This window comes from Leptosomus discolor, chromosome 1 (assembly GCF_034619465.1).
Source record: "Leptosomus discolor isolate bLepDis1 chromosome 1, bLepDis1.hap2, whole genome shotgun sequence".
NCBI lineage: Eukaryota > Metazoa > Chordata > Aves > Leptosomiformes > Leptosomidae > Leptosomus > Leptosomus discolor.
Genome location: NC_141391.1, coordinates 29,370,909 through 29,386,093, shown reverse-complemented (window position 1 = coordinate 29,386,093; position 15,185 = coordinate 29,370,909). Strand labels below are relative to the sequence as shown.

At 42.8% G+C, this 15,185-nt stretch overlaps 1 protein-coding gene across 2 annotated transcripts; it reads right to left on the bottom strand.

The window, feature by feature from the left end:
• Window positions 1-2,453: 2,453 nt before the first annotated feature.
• Window positions 2,454-14,853, bottom strand: CKAP2 (cytoskeleton associated protein 2). 2 transcript variants are annotated; one of them, XM_086481918.1, is made up of 9 exons: window positions 14,793-14,853; window positions 12,588-12,675; window positions 10,126-10,204; window positions 7,310-8,124; window positions 6,086-6,272; window positions 5,332-5,499; window positions 4,709-4,781; window positions 3,589-3,982; window positions 2,454-2,691 (listed from the first exon to the last, which is right to left on the bottom strand). In XM_086481918.1, exons 1-9 carry the CDS (start codon window positions 14,851-14,853, stop codon window positions 2,454-2,456), a joined length of 2,103 nt encoding a protein of 700 aa, XP_086338044.1. The 2 variants fall into 2 exon arrangements, with proteins under 2 accessions (XP_086338044.1, XP_086338045.1); XM_086481919.1 differs by having other exon boundaries at window positions 10,126-10,201.
• Window positions 14,854-15,185: the final 332 nt, after the last annotated feature.

The following is a 15,185-nucleotide window of genomic DNA, read 5'->3' as shown; positions in this document are numbered from 1 at the left end:
CTCTTTGAAAACGTAAATTATACACCTCCAACTTAGCATCTTTTTTTTGTCACCTGCGCTTCTGCAGGCAGCTTTCATAACGCTAAACAAAACTCAAGAGGCACAAGAGGATAAACAATAAGCTTCAAGCTTCCAGTGACAATTCTCCCCTAAAACAGCATAAGCAAATGGAAAATGTTAGCGGTGTTCATGCACAAAGACCTCAACGACTGGCAGATTTAGAATAGATTAGATCAGACCAGGCTGTTTCACTTAGAAGGGACCTACAACGAGCGTCTACTCCAACTGCCCAACCGCTTCTGTTTTATGATTCCATGACTCAGGGCTGACCAAAAGTTAAGGGCATTGTCCAAACAACCCGGAGCCCACTCCGAGCCCCCCCCTCAAGCCCCGCTGGGCCCTCAACGCGTGAGGCCGTACTCACCTCGGCGGGCCGCGCAAACCGCCGGGGCCTAGGCCTGGCTCCCTGAGGAAAGGCCCTGGGACAGGCCCCGGGGCAGGCCCCGGCGCTTTTTCCCTGGGCAAGCCGGGCAGCACCGCCAGCCTCACCACACAGGCCCGGGGGAGGAGGGTCGGGAAAGAGAACGGCGCTGCCTCAGAGGCCGGGCGGGACCAGGGGGCGCGGGCGGGGCGAACGCCCCGCCCGCGCCCCCTGGTCCCGCCCGGCCTCTGGGGAAGCGCAGCGGGCGGCCATGATGAGCGGGCGGTCCACGGAGGCGTTCCCGCTTGTGTTCCTCAGAACATGCCTATGCCCGCTATTTATTAACAATAAACAGCACCCCCGTCACGCCCAGGTAGGTTAATACCTTAAGAGTCTCCACGGTGCACAAAAGCCAGGGTACAAATCCCTGTCGACAGTTGCACAAGCAATTTTTCTGCTGTAATGAGACTAATTTATGCCACAGTTTAGGACTAGTGACTGAAATAAAGCCTTAGGCCACATGAATTGTACTTTAACCTTTTTTTTTTTTTTTTTTAATCTGTAGAAATGTAACTGGTAGGTAAGTAAGTGTAAGTAAAACTTTGAACTACCAAATATTTTGCAACAAAATTTCTCAAGACAGATAAAACCAGCTAAAGCTGCTTGCAAAGCATAGAAATCTGGGGCAGTTCTGTTGGCAGAATGATTTCCATCATTTGTTTTTTCCAGTGCTGAAAACATTTCCACTTCACAGACTTCCAGGTTAAAAAAAACCCACTGACTCCATGGAGTCCTGGTCACTGCCCATGACGGAGCAGAACTGGCAAAACACAGATGCCCTTGTCAGCACATGAACCACGAGAAGCAGCAGTTAAATCCTCCCTGACAAAGAACCAGAAGTGCCTGGCTAGACCATGTCCTGACCAGGACATGTTGGAACCTCTGTTACCCCTTGTACTACATGTGGATGCTTGGACCTGCTCATCAGTGATGGGGAGGGTTTTCTTAAGAAAACATAGTACAACAGTACAGTTAAAGTGTGGTTTCTTGCTAGATCACCTTGTTAGATGCAAAGAACATGGGCCTTCTGGCAAATAGCAGATTCTAGCTAGCTGTAAGGAGCAAGATCTGATTAACACTGAAACCTGAATGCTCAGCTAAGGTTTAAGTTACAGGTAATGTAAACTCTGCATACTGAATATATAGAAGCACTCAGCTTCTGCGGAATGTGAAAAATGTCACAGTGTTCTGCTCTGACAGTTCACATCCAAGAACAAACTAAAATAATTTTCAGAATTCCAGTCTCAGGCCTATAGCCACGTTCTACAATTAGTTTCCAGCCTAAAGCCCATAAATAAAGAACAAACACAACGCAGTTGATGAGTTTAATAAGTTTACCACATTACAGACTAATGCAAACCAACATTAAAACAGTCACATAGCAATTAGTGTATCAGACCTTATCTAAAGGAAATTAGTTACCAGGATCATTCATGATCAAGTACAGCGATTAAACTTAGTTTTGTTGAAATACCCCCTAAAAATGGATAGAATAGTTTAAACTTAGTGTACACCTTACTAGCTAGCTTCAGTTCTCAAAACTAAATGTTGCGGTAGTAGACATAGCCCTAGTGGAATGCCTACGTTATTTTTGTTTCTTAAACTAAAAGTTAGATTATGCAATTCTAAAGAATTTATAGGAATTGCAATAGGAAAACAGATATTAGCAATGTACTACAATCAAACTGTTATACGAAGTGTTAAACCTAGTCCTTAATGAAATATTTAATTACATTTAATATGAAGACACTTATGTTTATAAGTACTAAAACAGACTAGGTGTGCTGCAGTTTTAAAAAGGCAGAAACTTATAAATTCAAAACTTTAGTGACTCAGGCAGTCAAATGTCATCCTAAGCTATACATGCAAGTTTTAGATAGTTCCTCTCTCAAAGCTGCTAAAAGCAAACATCCCTCAACTCTCCATGAAAAGGATCCCGTCTTTAATCCCTGTGTAGCATTAATGCTACTTTTTACTCTTCTACTTCAGCACTTGTTTCTTTGAGCACATTGCTCTGTTCGTGGATAAACGCAGTGGCTTTTGATTCTAATTCTCCCAGCTGTTCCAGTGAAGAGACACATGGATCTTGATCTTTAACAATATCCGACAGCTTGTACATCTTCTCCCGAATGCGTTGAGAGTATCGCAGAGGAGTTACAATTTTCAGGTCTTTAGCACCAGAGTCATTTACCTCATAGTGCATCTTCACACTTAGGAAAAGAAAAAAAAAAAAAAAAAAAAAAAAAAAAAATCACTAAACATTGTCACACCATCATACAAATTACCTCTGTAGCATCTAGCAGAAACAGCAAGTCATGATCCCTATTCAAGTCTTTCCCATTCCCATAGCCCAAGAAAATGGGCAACAGGCCCTTCCCATTCATACAGTTAAAACCAGCTATACAATTCTCTTCTTGGGCAAAATACTGTAATCTGGAGAACATCCTAAAGAGTTTCCAAAGGCAGATTCTCCCCCCATTCCATCAGGAGGAAATTGTTCTTCCTGCTATGAAGGATAGCAGACAGTTGCCAGGAGTCAAGCTTCATCAGATGCCAAAGCTGAGCACAACTTTGCCAAGTCTGCTAGGTTAGAAGAAACCTTGTGGCAAAAAAGAATTTAAATGTTATCTGTTTTGCCCTGGGATTACTACCCAGATTTTTGCCTCAAGATATAATTATGATAAATCTTTACTGGACAGTTACATCTTGTTCACTTCTGTGTTGTATGCAGTACAACCACATCTACACTTGGAAGAGGGGAGGACTGGAGACACCTACTTTCTCTTTATCTAGCTCAGTGTAGAACTGTTACTGCCACATGGACTATGGGAAGAGATCCTAAACCTGGAATTTATGTCTCTGCCACAATGAAGTTTGATTACACTGTAGCGAGACATTCAAAAAGCAAGACAGTTTGAGTAAATAGAGGAATTTATTTTAAAAGACTTCCTTCTAAAGGAAGAGGAAGCAATCCTCAAAAACTGAGTTCTTGAGAGCTTTTAACTAGGTGTTCACAAATGTAGTGCTGTTCATGTTTCAACAGGACACGAACATTACTGTTGCCCCAGACACTGCAAACTTTCCGTAGTTACCTGAAGTAATCTTACCTTTCCAAGTATGGTGTGGTAGGTGGATTGCATGTCATTAAATAAGACGTGTTATTCTCCTTCTCAGAAGAATTAACTGCTTGGGCTATATCTTTTACCCCATCCTCATTCTGCTCTTCTGTTTCACATTTGCCTCTCTTTTTTGCACGTTCTTTATTCTTGTGCTTTTTATTCTTTTTTGGCAAGATCTCTTCTTTTGGTTTCAAATCTAAGTCCATTTCTTCCTTTTTGACCATTTCACTGCAATTCTCTGCCTTCTTGTCATCACTTTCTGCTTTTTGGTCATCATCAGAGCAGAGATCCTTGAAGGCCTCCTGAACTGGCTCTACAGATGAATTTGGTTCCTTGCTGACTTCCACTACCTCACTTAAATGAGCTTCTATCACAGTTCCGCCTGAAATTGAAATATTGAAGAAAGTACAGCTGTGATTAGTTAAAAATAAAGAGAAGTTAATGTTTTAGGGAGATCTCTAAAATCTTAAAGCTTTACATGAGAGTAAGAGTTAAGTATGTGTTTCGTCTGAGCCACAGCAGTTTAAGTTACTAATCATTTTAGTCCCCTTCAGGAACCTGCAACCTGAAAACTCAGGCTAAGTACATCCTGAGAAGTCATTCTCTTCCTTCCCAAGCGCAGCAGCTCTGAACAAGTATTTCAGTTTCTGGGATCAAATAATTGTCAGGTTATGTCACATTGAACAGGAATGTATATGGCTACTTTACTTCCAAAATTGGAATATTTACCACCCTTAGTTGACACTATGCCATAACAAACCCAAGCATCTGCTAGTGAAGGAATTCATCTGTTAGAGGCAACTGATTTTTAGCTCCCAAGAATGTTTTTATTTACTCTTTGATTATCAGGCTAAAATACCTGGACAACATTGGTTTGACAGAGTTTAAGTAGAAATTTTGAGTATGAAAGCATCTCCACAATTCATTTTTAACATGCCCACAATTGAAAATGTTAGTGTAGTCAAGGTTGTTTTCAAAGACAATTGAGTACAAAATGATCACTGAGAAGTTTCCATGAAATAGAATTTAATATAGGTACAAATAGTAATAAGCAGTTAGCTTGTGTTGCCTGGCAAGCCAGACATTTAACTAGAGTACTCTGACTTACCATCCTTAGACTTAAAAAGGTTTTCAGTATTTTTCATAGTATCTATTAGTGCGTGTCGTAGTTCATCTTTAGGCTGGGGAAAAAAAGTTGTTTTGTTTTAGAAAAACAATTTCAAAAGTAATGATCATTTCAGCTTATTTGGTACAACAGTTACAGGAAAGTGGTACAGACCACATGATGCTCATGTTACAAACCCTTTACTTAATGTTGTTCAGACATAAGTCAGAATACAAGTGAATCCTGTATTTCCTGTATTTGGTGCACTAAAACTCTATTTGATGCCCTGAAATCTTGATGATATTAAAGCACAGGAATTAAATCCCTCAATAAATGTAAAATTAAGTTCCGCTTTGGGTTTCTAGTGATACTAGAAGTCTCAGTCCTTAATTTCTTCTAGGTAGAACATCATGTGTTATTTTCATGATCCTAAACCTTTCTTCTTGAAAGTAGTAAGTATCTACAGTGGTTACAGAACAAACGAAACCCAGGTTTTTTATGTTCAAGTAGGTCACATGTCTCTCCTTCTACTATGATTTATTAAAATCTGAAGTAGTTGTATTTTATATACTATATTTTCATGCCTTTATATTTGTTAATTTCAAACTTCAAGACAAGCTGCTCACCATTGCTCCTGCCAAAATGGCCTCCTCATAGACAGCAATAAGCTTTTCGAGAGGGCCCATCTGTTCAAGACGCATACAGCAGATCCAATATTTTGCAAGCTTTTTAGCCACAGGAATGCTCCGTGTCAGATCTTCCAACATGGCACGTGCTTCTTCACCTTGACATCCCTAAAGTCAACACAACAGCAGAGATTTAAATGCAGTGAACATTTTGAGGTGCTGTATTTTAGCTGGTTTTGAACTAGAAAGCAAGTATTTTTTCTTTCTTTGGAGAGTAACCCTGAAGGTTGAAGATGGCAAGAATTTACAAGACTGAACTATGAACTTGAGCAGAATTGTCATTCGCCTGTTCTTCCAAGTGAGAATTATTTATGCAGTATTGTGAGTAGAAGGGATAGTAGAATGCATAGATGTCTTCAGAACTACTTAAAACAGACTCTCTCAAGAGTCCAGGCAAGCTTCTGCAAATGCAAACTTGTTTTAGAGTAATTACTTCATAGCTACTTTTGCTAACATTATAGGTTTTCTAGTTTGTTATGTGACCATTATTGCCTAATTTTACTGAGTAATTCAGTAAGTTAGTGAAGCTTAAGTGAGAACTAATTTCTTCAGGTGGCAGCAAAAAGCTATGATACTGCTTACCGTAGAGAGCAATTAGTCCCCTGCATCTGATTCATAGGCCCAGCATGCCCGCAGGACTTGCATGTTGTAGGGACCTACATGGTTAGAACTTGGTAGGCAAGGGACTAAATACCTGCTCAGTTAACTGCAGACATTCTGCAAGAGTCTTGTTGACCTTTTCACTGTGTAATACACGCTCTAAATAATCATCAGAAGAGAATTCTTGTTCTTCGCTTTTAGATGGGGGTCCCAGAAGCGCAGATATAGGAGGTCTCCTCATCACTTTTCCTCTAGATGCCCTCCATTTATCCAGGCGAGCTCTGCATTTAAGAATATCATTAGCTGAAGTTACAGATGTTTTAAGTTTTTTACATCAACTAACACTAACTAGTGTTATAAAGACATACTTTCCGGACAGTCCTCTGCCTTTAATCCTAAAAGGAATATAGCAGCCATTTAGACCTGCATGGAAATTTCATAACCATGGATATCACCATCTGCTTTAGCTATCTTCCCAGGTCAGAACACTTTAATCTCTCCCTTTCCAGCAGCAACAAGACTTAGGCTACAGACCCTTTTTTTTCAAGGGAGGGTAAAAAATGCTTCCGATTTATTCATCTGTGCCAGCTCTCTTCCCTTCAATCCCACTTCAAACCAGGAAACTAGAGACTATCTCTAAAGACACAAGGCATGGAGAGCAGCATAGAACAACCCTATCATACACAGCTTTTAAAATCTCTATCTAATGTGTATAACCATCGTTCAGTCTTCAGGTATGTATTTCATTTCAACCCCATCCCCCTAGACCACCAACTTTTAGTAAATGTGACTTTCTACAAGAAGCTCTACCAAGAATGCCAAATAACCTAAATTATGAATCTTCACCCAACCATCTAAGCTGCATTCACCAAGCTGAACTATGTAATTGACAAATGCTGTCCTTCAGTCTATAAACATGCTCACTTCTATATACATTCTGCATCAGTTTTTTGTTTGTTGGTTGGTTGTTTTTTTGAAGCAGGGGCATGCATGTACAGTTCACTTACAGGATTATCTGTCATGCTTAAGGCTGTCACAACACAGCCTAAAACCTAGAGAATTCGAGCAATATACATTTTCTACTTATAACTGCACAGGACAAGCTGTAAGCCTGAAGAGCTGCTGCAATTAGTCTGCATCCCAATTTCTCAGTGTTAAGTCTAGTTTTAGTCTGCTGCCCTTGGGTATCAAGTTCAAAGACTCAGTTCTGTTATTTTTCAGTACATCTACAGCAAGAAATAGATCAAAGTTGATATTCTTGGAAAGAAGGCCTAAATACATCCCAAGGTCAAGTGATGACAGTGAGTAATTCAGTTACCTTCTCTCTTCTGCTGACTCTTTTGGCAGAACAGATTTTCTGTTGCCATTAGTTTTAGAGTTCTGTCCCAACTTACTACCAGCAACAACAGAAATTGGTTTTGTTGGAGCTTCTGGTCTTGCATCTTCATAAAAATCTACACATTTCTTCACTCCTAGTACTCTGCGGTCAGAATTGTTAGAAGCAGCCTTCGGTGGCTGTGGTCCCCCTCCACCAGTCATTTTTTGGATTGTTTCTTTCTTTGGTGCTACAGATGTCACTTGCTGTTTCTTCAGATTGGTCTGTGAGTTAATAGCAGCTTTGTCAGATGGTTTGCTCTGGAATGGGAGGACATTTGGTTTTACAGAATTAGGGTTGTTTGTGACTTTGATGGTCTTTAGAACTACACCACAGCTGCTTGTGGACAAAGAACTTACTGGTTTCGTGGCAGAATGAAGAAGCTTCTTGTCTGGCAAAGAACTTTTTTCCCCCTCACTTTTTGGTGCTTTTCGGAAGGAGTTTATCTTGGATTGGATAACTTTGCCACGATATGTACCAAGCGCTGGTTTCTTTTGTAGGCTGATACTTGAATTTTGTTTTTCTGCAATCAATTGCTTCTCTTTTATGCTTTTTAGTTTCAAGAAGCACTTGCTAAGTGACGCATGCTGAGATTTTGTTTCAGTAACTTCATCCTTGGAAGCATGATCTTCAGGATTATACTTTGACACCGATATGGAATTTGTCAGTGTGATTGTGGAAGAATTTAAAGTAACATTTTTTTCTGAGGTTCTGCTTGTCTCTTCCCATGACAGTTTGTTAGCATTCTCTTTATTTTCCTGAAATCAAAAGTGTATCCATGGAGATGTTAGAATTACATTCATGCTGCATGTTACTTGTTTCCAAAGAGGCTTTCACTCATTTACAGGACTAAAGTGATTAACAGTAAATGCCACTGTAAAAGTATCTACAATAGTGTAGATATACAGAATAGAATATTTCTCAATTATTATTGTAAGAAGGCCTAACCTGAGGCCTGTTCTTCTTGCAGAAACACCACTCTCAAAGCAACTGCTGGCTTTTAACTGCCAAAATCACCTTCTAAGAATAGTCATAAAGTAGAAACTTGCTTTAGGCTGTATGTAGTCAGAAGCAGTATCTCAGTTTGAATAGCCCATGACTTAATGGCAGCACCATTCGTCTGCTTAGTGTGGATAGCCTACTAACACAAGGTAGTGAGTAAAGACTTTAGTTAGGGCATTAGGATATGCTACTGGAAGAGGAAGAATTTTTCTTACTAATGAGGTGTAGGATGCTGTAGCTAAGAGTAGACACACGAGTTTTACATGGCTGTACTACTCCCTACAACTCTCCACCACGTGTTCTCAGCATAACACTAGCCCGGAGGCCATGAGTAGTGGGACCTAGTCTTTTCCTCCAAAGCTGCTGCTCTACAGCAACCAATTCAGCATTGTCCAAGCAGCAGCTTATGGAAAATGAAAGATACAAAGGCAGGAGAGAAAAAAAAAAAGTGAATGACACATGGAAGTCTGCAGAAGCTGATACTCTTCTTTATGGAAGATACTTTTGAACTGTAAGAAAACTACACCACATCTCATTTCCTGGTCCATCATTCAGGCTTAGAAGTTACATTTGACCAAGCCAATACCTAGTGCTTGAGTACAGGGGCTGCTATTTAAGGAAGCTATGTAGTTAACTTTAAAATGACGTGAGACATTAACACAAGACCAAAATATCTCCTGTCAGGAAACTTCTAAAAAACCCCTTTGTTCTCACTTTCAGAATTTCCCCCCCCTCAACACTCAGTTTTGAAGTTTTAATGTTTTTGTTTTCTTCCTCAAATAACCACAGGTCTCCAAAACCTTTCAGAACCCAAACTCAAAACAGTCTAACATGAACAAGGGTTTTGTGTCTAGTTGTTTTCCTTCACCTTTCCCTGAGAACAGGTCTGGAGAAGAATCTATATTTTGCTATTTCTAAGCAGCACAACCATGTGCCTCCTAATTCTGGAAAAGTTAGAGAAACTGATATAGGGAAAATATTCCCTTGATCTCTGATTAGGTATTAGCATCTCTTTCTGATGAGGATGGCCAGTGACAGGACAAGGGGCAACGGGAGCAAGCTGGAGCACAGGAGGTTCCACATTAACATAAGGAAAAACTTCTTCACTGTGAGGGTGACAGAGCACTGGAACAGGCTGCCCAGAGAGGTTGTGGAGTCTCCTTCTCCGGAGACATTCAGAACCCACCTGGACACGTTCCTACTCTAGGTGGTCCTGCTCTGGCAGGGGGATTGGACTAGATGATCTTTTGAGGTCCCTTCCAACCCCTCACATTCTGTGATTATATTAGATTTACCAGCATCACAACTGAAAAACCACACACATTCAACAGTTAGTTTTGCTAGTAGTTTAGTTTTTTTCCAAGTAACAGAGTGCAATAGAAGAATTCTCTACTCTGACAAAAGACCTTGCTCAGATTTTAAATAACTTCCCCAAAGACTGAAAATATATTGAAAACCTCCTGAGAGTCTCAAGAAAAGTTGTTAAAATTTAATAATTTTTTCAGCAATAACAGTATCCTCTTTAACCCCCTCTCCAGTCAGGTACAAACTGAGTATCAATATGATCCATTACATACAGTAATGCGACAGCATATAATAATCAGTCACTGAATAAAGTTTTAACAAACTGCACCTCTGCACCTGCTAACTTCTCATGCTCTGGAAGTCATATAACTTAAGTACAGTTTAAGTGAGTGGAATGTTGTAGCCACAGAAACAGTGTGACATTAGTATTTGAGTATCAGTCAAAAACTTACCATTTCTGGCTTTAGAGATGTTGAGAGCTGTATTTTGTCTTGCAGTTTACTGCTAGTTGCTCTCCTAGTTCTGCTGCTGCTTAAACAAACAAACAAAAAACCATCTTAAATCATCCTGAAACATGACAACAGAATGTATTTTTAGAGTAAGTTCACGTGGTCCAGGTGGCAGTCTGCAGGCTGAATTCACACTGAAGCATTTCTGTTCAGCTTGTACTCTTCCTCCAGAAAAAATAAATGGCTAAGCAACCACTGATCAGGGCCCAGGCTGCAAAACATCCCTTCTTAACACCATAAAGAGCTTGCTAACAGGCAGGAAGAAAAGAGAACAGACCCTATTTGCTGCGGGTGCTATTCTCATGTTTAAGGATGAACACCAACCTGTCTGGCCTGACATATCTGCTACAGAAGGTCAAGTTTCTAAATGCTGCAGTTGAGGGGGAACAGGGAGCAGCACAAGGAGCTGAAGCTCAGCTACCACAATCATCACAGGCCAGGCCATTTGATGTGAGTCTGAATAAGGATAGTAGTTCCTACTGCCCTGACAGGTTCCAAAACCCGCAGTCAGGCACCAGAGCTGGCGTCAGACTACCCAGTGAGTAACAAAACCACTAAGACCAGCATTGTCTCCTAGCAACTATGAAAATGTATTGATAGCTCAGAAGAACAACAGCTCAGTTCAAAGTTGCAAATCTGATTTCTTCCTCAAGTGCTTCATGATGCATTTTATGAAACATGGGGCCTCATCGCATGTGACTGAAAATTAACATTCCATTTAGCAACTGCTGTCTTTGCATGAGATTATCTTCTGGAAGCCAGCCAAGTTGAAAATGAAGGTACATCAGTGAAAAAGATAATGAGTGACCTTGAAATGCTGCAGAAAGCAGTCTGCATCATGCTATCACCTCCATGTCACCTATGATAGAGAATACACATTAAGGGAAGTGATCAGAAGTTATAGAATCATAGAATCATTTAGGTGGGAAAAGACCTTTGAGATCACTAAGTGCAGCCGTTAACTTTGCACCAGCAAGTCCACCACTAAACCATGTCCCTTATGCAGCACATCTACACGTGTTTTAAATACCTCCAGGGATGGTGACTCCACCACTTCCCTGGGCAGCCTGTGCCAATGCTCGACAACCCTTTCGGTGAAGAAGTTTTTCCTAATGTCCAATGTAAACCTCCCCTGGTGCAACTTGAGGCTGTTTCCTCTCATCCTATCGCTTGTTACTTGGGAGAAAAGATGGACACCCAACTCACTACAACCTCCTTTCAGGTAGTCAACAATGTGTAACAGTGATAGCTTCACAAAAGGGAAATTTCTGCAAAGTAAAAGCATTAGTCATACACACACGATGGCTTTAAACAATGAGTTAACTGGAGACCATGAAAAGCCCTAGAATTTAATAGCCAGAGAAGAAACTGAAAGCAAGGAAAAATAAAATAGATCAAATGCTAACCTAAGAGTATTGCTACAACAGAAGTCGTTTGCATTGATTTTCTAACACAGGGTAGCTTCCTACAACATGAAAGCACTTGCCTTTTCCTGCTACACAGAGCAAGTCTTTGACAGATTATATTTATCCTTGTCATTTATGCGTATTTTATATTCAAAAGGTCATTGTTCAGTTAGATTTGTACTACCAAGTGGTTCTGTGCCATTGAACACACGACCATGCCACCTCAAGTATGGCAAGCAAGACTTCCCATTTAGATGGGAACAAATTTCAGACTGAAACTTACCATTTGCAAAAACATTGATACACCATAAACTAATGTTGGAGCTAGAACCTTCTGTACTCCTTCACATTGCTCTCTTCTCTGAGAAGCTTCTGCAGCTTATTAGAAGGTCTTATACTAAACATCCAGGCTTTAGACAACAGCAGGAAAATTTAATACAAGTCAATAAAAAGAAGCACTACTAATTGGTGATAGGTGCCCACATTCTGTTTACAGGACATTACGCTTAACTGCTGGCCATCACACAGGCTGGGTTTTATTACAGTATATTTGCTTTTAGCAGAAAAGAGTGAATTAGCAACTATAAAAACACAATGATGCTAGATCAAGTGGATTGTGAACACACACAGCATAGCCTGAGTAGAAAAGGGGGTGGAGGGGAGAGGAGTTATTTGCAAAAGGAAGGTTGTAGAGGCAAACAGCAAAGCAGCGTCTGAAGTAAGAGCTCTGCCATGAAGGCATCCTGTCCTGTCTCCGTCCCCAGAGGAGCACATAATACGTACTTCATGAATTGCATCTATTATGCCTTTGGTTAACAAAAACTTAGTATTTGCTGACAATAAAAGAACTTCAGGAAATCCATGTGGTCACTAGTCTCATCGCGTGGTCTCACCTTTTGGTTGAGGTTCTCTGCAAGAACTGCTGTTTGTGTCTTTCCTACCCACATGGGTCCACCGTGGACCCTTCTAAAGGAATGTAAGCCATAGCAGAAATACTACCTGATCGATGCCTGGTTTTCTTGAACAGGCACGCCAGAAAAGGTCTTTTTTCTTGATAGATATTCTTCAACTTTTTGTCGTCTTTGTTCTAGTGGGTTTAAAAAAATACAAAAAGAGTTGTTACATCTTCACTAAAATAGTAATGCCAAACTTTGTCTTTTAGAAAAAAGAAAAAGCAATTAGAAAAGCATCAAGACATTATGAAACATAGATGCTGTGGATTAAGAAAATCTTTAATAGTCACATTTTATGATGTCTTACACATTCTGTTATTTCTTGAGAAAGGCTATATTAAAGGGGTGGTTGAATGTCGTTTCACAGCTATACAAGATGGCTGCTTTGCTGCACTAAGCTGAAAGAAACACGATTTTGTGATGGGAAGAAGTCAGGCTCACTCTTTTACCTTCTGGATGCCCGTCCAGTATTTCATATACTTACTGTTGGTTCAGCAAGCGCACTTTTCACTGGTGACAGTAAGGTAAATATAGCACACATGAAAACCACCATGCACATGAACCCAACTGACCACGTGCAAAATAATTTGCTTCTCTTTGTTGTTGCCTGGGCATCGGCACAAGCGTCAGGAGTATTAATAACATCACAAAGTGACCCTGGAAAGGTCTTAGGACAGCCATCACTATCTTAATACAGGAAGTCATTCCAAGACAGGATACTATTTCCCATGTTTTCACTGGTTGACTGTGTACCACAGACTTACATCCTTCATAGGACTATGCTGTTGTCATTTTCAGAGACCTTTCCTTGTTCCTGTAGGGAGCTAGTGACCTTGGCTTGCTGGAAGAAGCTAAGATAAGGTGGTCTTGCCACCCAAAGCAAGCTCAAGCATCGACACAGCCAGTCTAGACAGTTAAGAATCCAAGTCTTACAACAGTTTCATATGCAGTGGGATGCGAGAGGAAGAAGTTAAAGCATTATTGTTGACTCAGAACAACAATTCCTTTATGGCATTCAGGAACTCATGGCATTGCACCATCCTCCATCATAGACAGGCTCATTCAGCAGCAGAAGCCTTCAATGAACTCACATATAAGACCCAACTTCTGCCCCTCCTATGCGGGCATGAGGCCCCTTTTGAATCTCTTCGCACGTGTTCTCTGTCTTTGATATTTGTCTTGTCCATTGTTCTTGATTCGCACTTCAGAACCCCCTGCAATGTCCATCAACATGTTTCCTCAACGCTGAGACATTTCTGTATTACTGAAGTTCAGACTGTAGAAATTGCTACAACATTGCTGCCTTTGAGGACCTAAATGCTAATCCCAAAAAGAATTAAGCACTTGGATTGCATGCTCTCTGTGGTAAAAGGTTGTCATCCCACAGAACGAGGTAATTACCCTCAGAATCTCCTGGTAGCACGGGAAAGCTGAAATAAGGCAAGTTCTTTCTCACACAGCGACACACCAAAGCCCGCAGAGTGGATTGAGACAGGCTTCCTGCAACGCTGTGCTTTTTTAGGACGGCTGCCCAAGCCCGCGCTGAATGAAGCCCGAGAGGCAGCCAGCACACATCCCCTGCTTTGGAGGGCCGTGCCCCAGCCAGCGCACCAGAGCTGTGCCTCCCAGGAGGTGCTGCACAGCAGCAAGCTCGCTGGGCATCCTAGAGCACCCCCCGCGGCGCCTTCTGCTTCGGAAATTCGGGTCCTACCGACTGTGAACAGCAAAGCCCCATCAAAGCAAGTCAGTTCGTTTAAATAGCCAGAGAAGAAACTGAAAGCAAGGAAAAATAAACAAAAGCCAAACCGGTCAGAAAGAACTAAACAGAAGAGCGCAGGGCCAGATCGGAGCATTTGCTTGTTTCAATAGGATGCTCTTAAGTTACGGCGTGCCTTTTTGTCATGAAGAAGGGCTTTCGCTCCAGAAGCCCTGCCTGGGCGGGAGCGGGGGGGAGCACCGGCCCCAGCCCTGCGGGGAGCGGGTGAAGTCTCAGAGAGCCGCTCTCACCGCTCAGAAGCTCCAAGGCCACCATAACGGACCCGCCCGATCTCCGACCCGGCCTGAGGCGCGCCTGTCCTCGTCTCCCGCTTCCCGGGGAGACCGACCGGCTCCCCTCTCCCACCGGGCTCCCCCCTTACCCGGAGCTACGCGGGGCGGTAACGCCAGCCAGCCTCGGCAGCGAGCGCCCCGGAGCTGAGGGCAGCCCAACCCCTCAGGGCTTTGTCTGCCGGTGCCCGCCCCGCGGTCTTACCTCGGTACGCCGGCTCGGACCTGCGGCTGGCCGGGAGCTGCGGAGGGGGCCGCGCCGCCATGGCGGTACGAGAGGGGCAGCGAGGGCCGTTTGAACCGCCCGCCGCGCGGGGCCGCGCCGCGCCTTCCCGATCGGGCCCGGCCGCGGCACTTGAATGGGCCAATGGCGAGCGGGAGGGCGGCGCCGCCTGCGCGGCGGCCGGCAGGGGGCGCGCGGGGGCGGCCTCGAGGCGGCCGCCGTTGCCGGCGGCGGTGGGAGGAGCGGGGCGGTGCCCCCCCGCCGCGGCGGGAAGATGGCGGCCGTTCCGCGTGCCGCCGCTAGGGGGCGCGGAGCGGCCGCGGATGGGGCCCGCTCGCCCGGTGGCTGCGGGTGGGGAGCAGCGGCCGCGGCCTG

Bases quoted from the DNA above. Each gene is read 5' to 3' on its own strand.
- CKAP2 (XM_086481918.1), bottom strand. From the start codon at position 14,853: ATGGCGGCGCGGCCCCCTCCGCAGCTCCCGGCCAGCCGCAGGTCCGAG. The intron at 5,500-6,085 runs GTATTTAGTCCC...TGTTGACTTTAG, and splicing joins GTCTGCAGTTAACTGAGCAG to GGATGTCAAGGTGAAGAAGC. The intron at 3,983-4,708 runs GTAAGTCAGAGT...TTTCAATTTCAG, and splicing joins CCTTTTTAAGTCTAAGGATG to GCGGAACTGTGATAGAAGCT.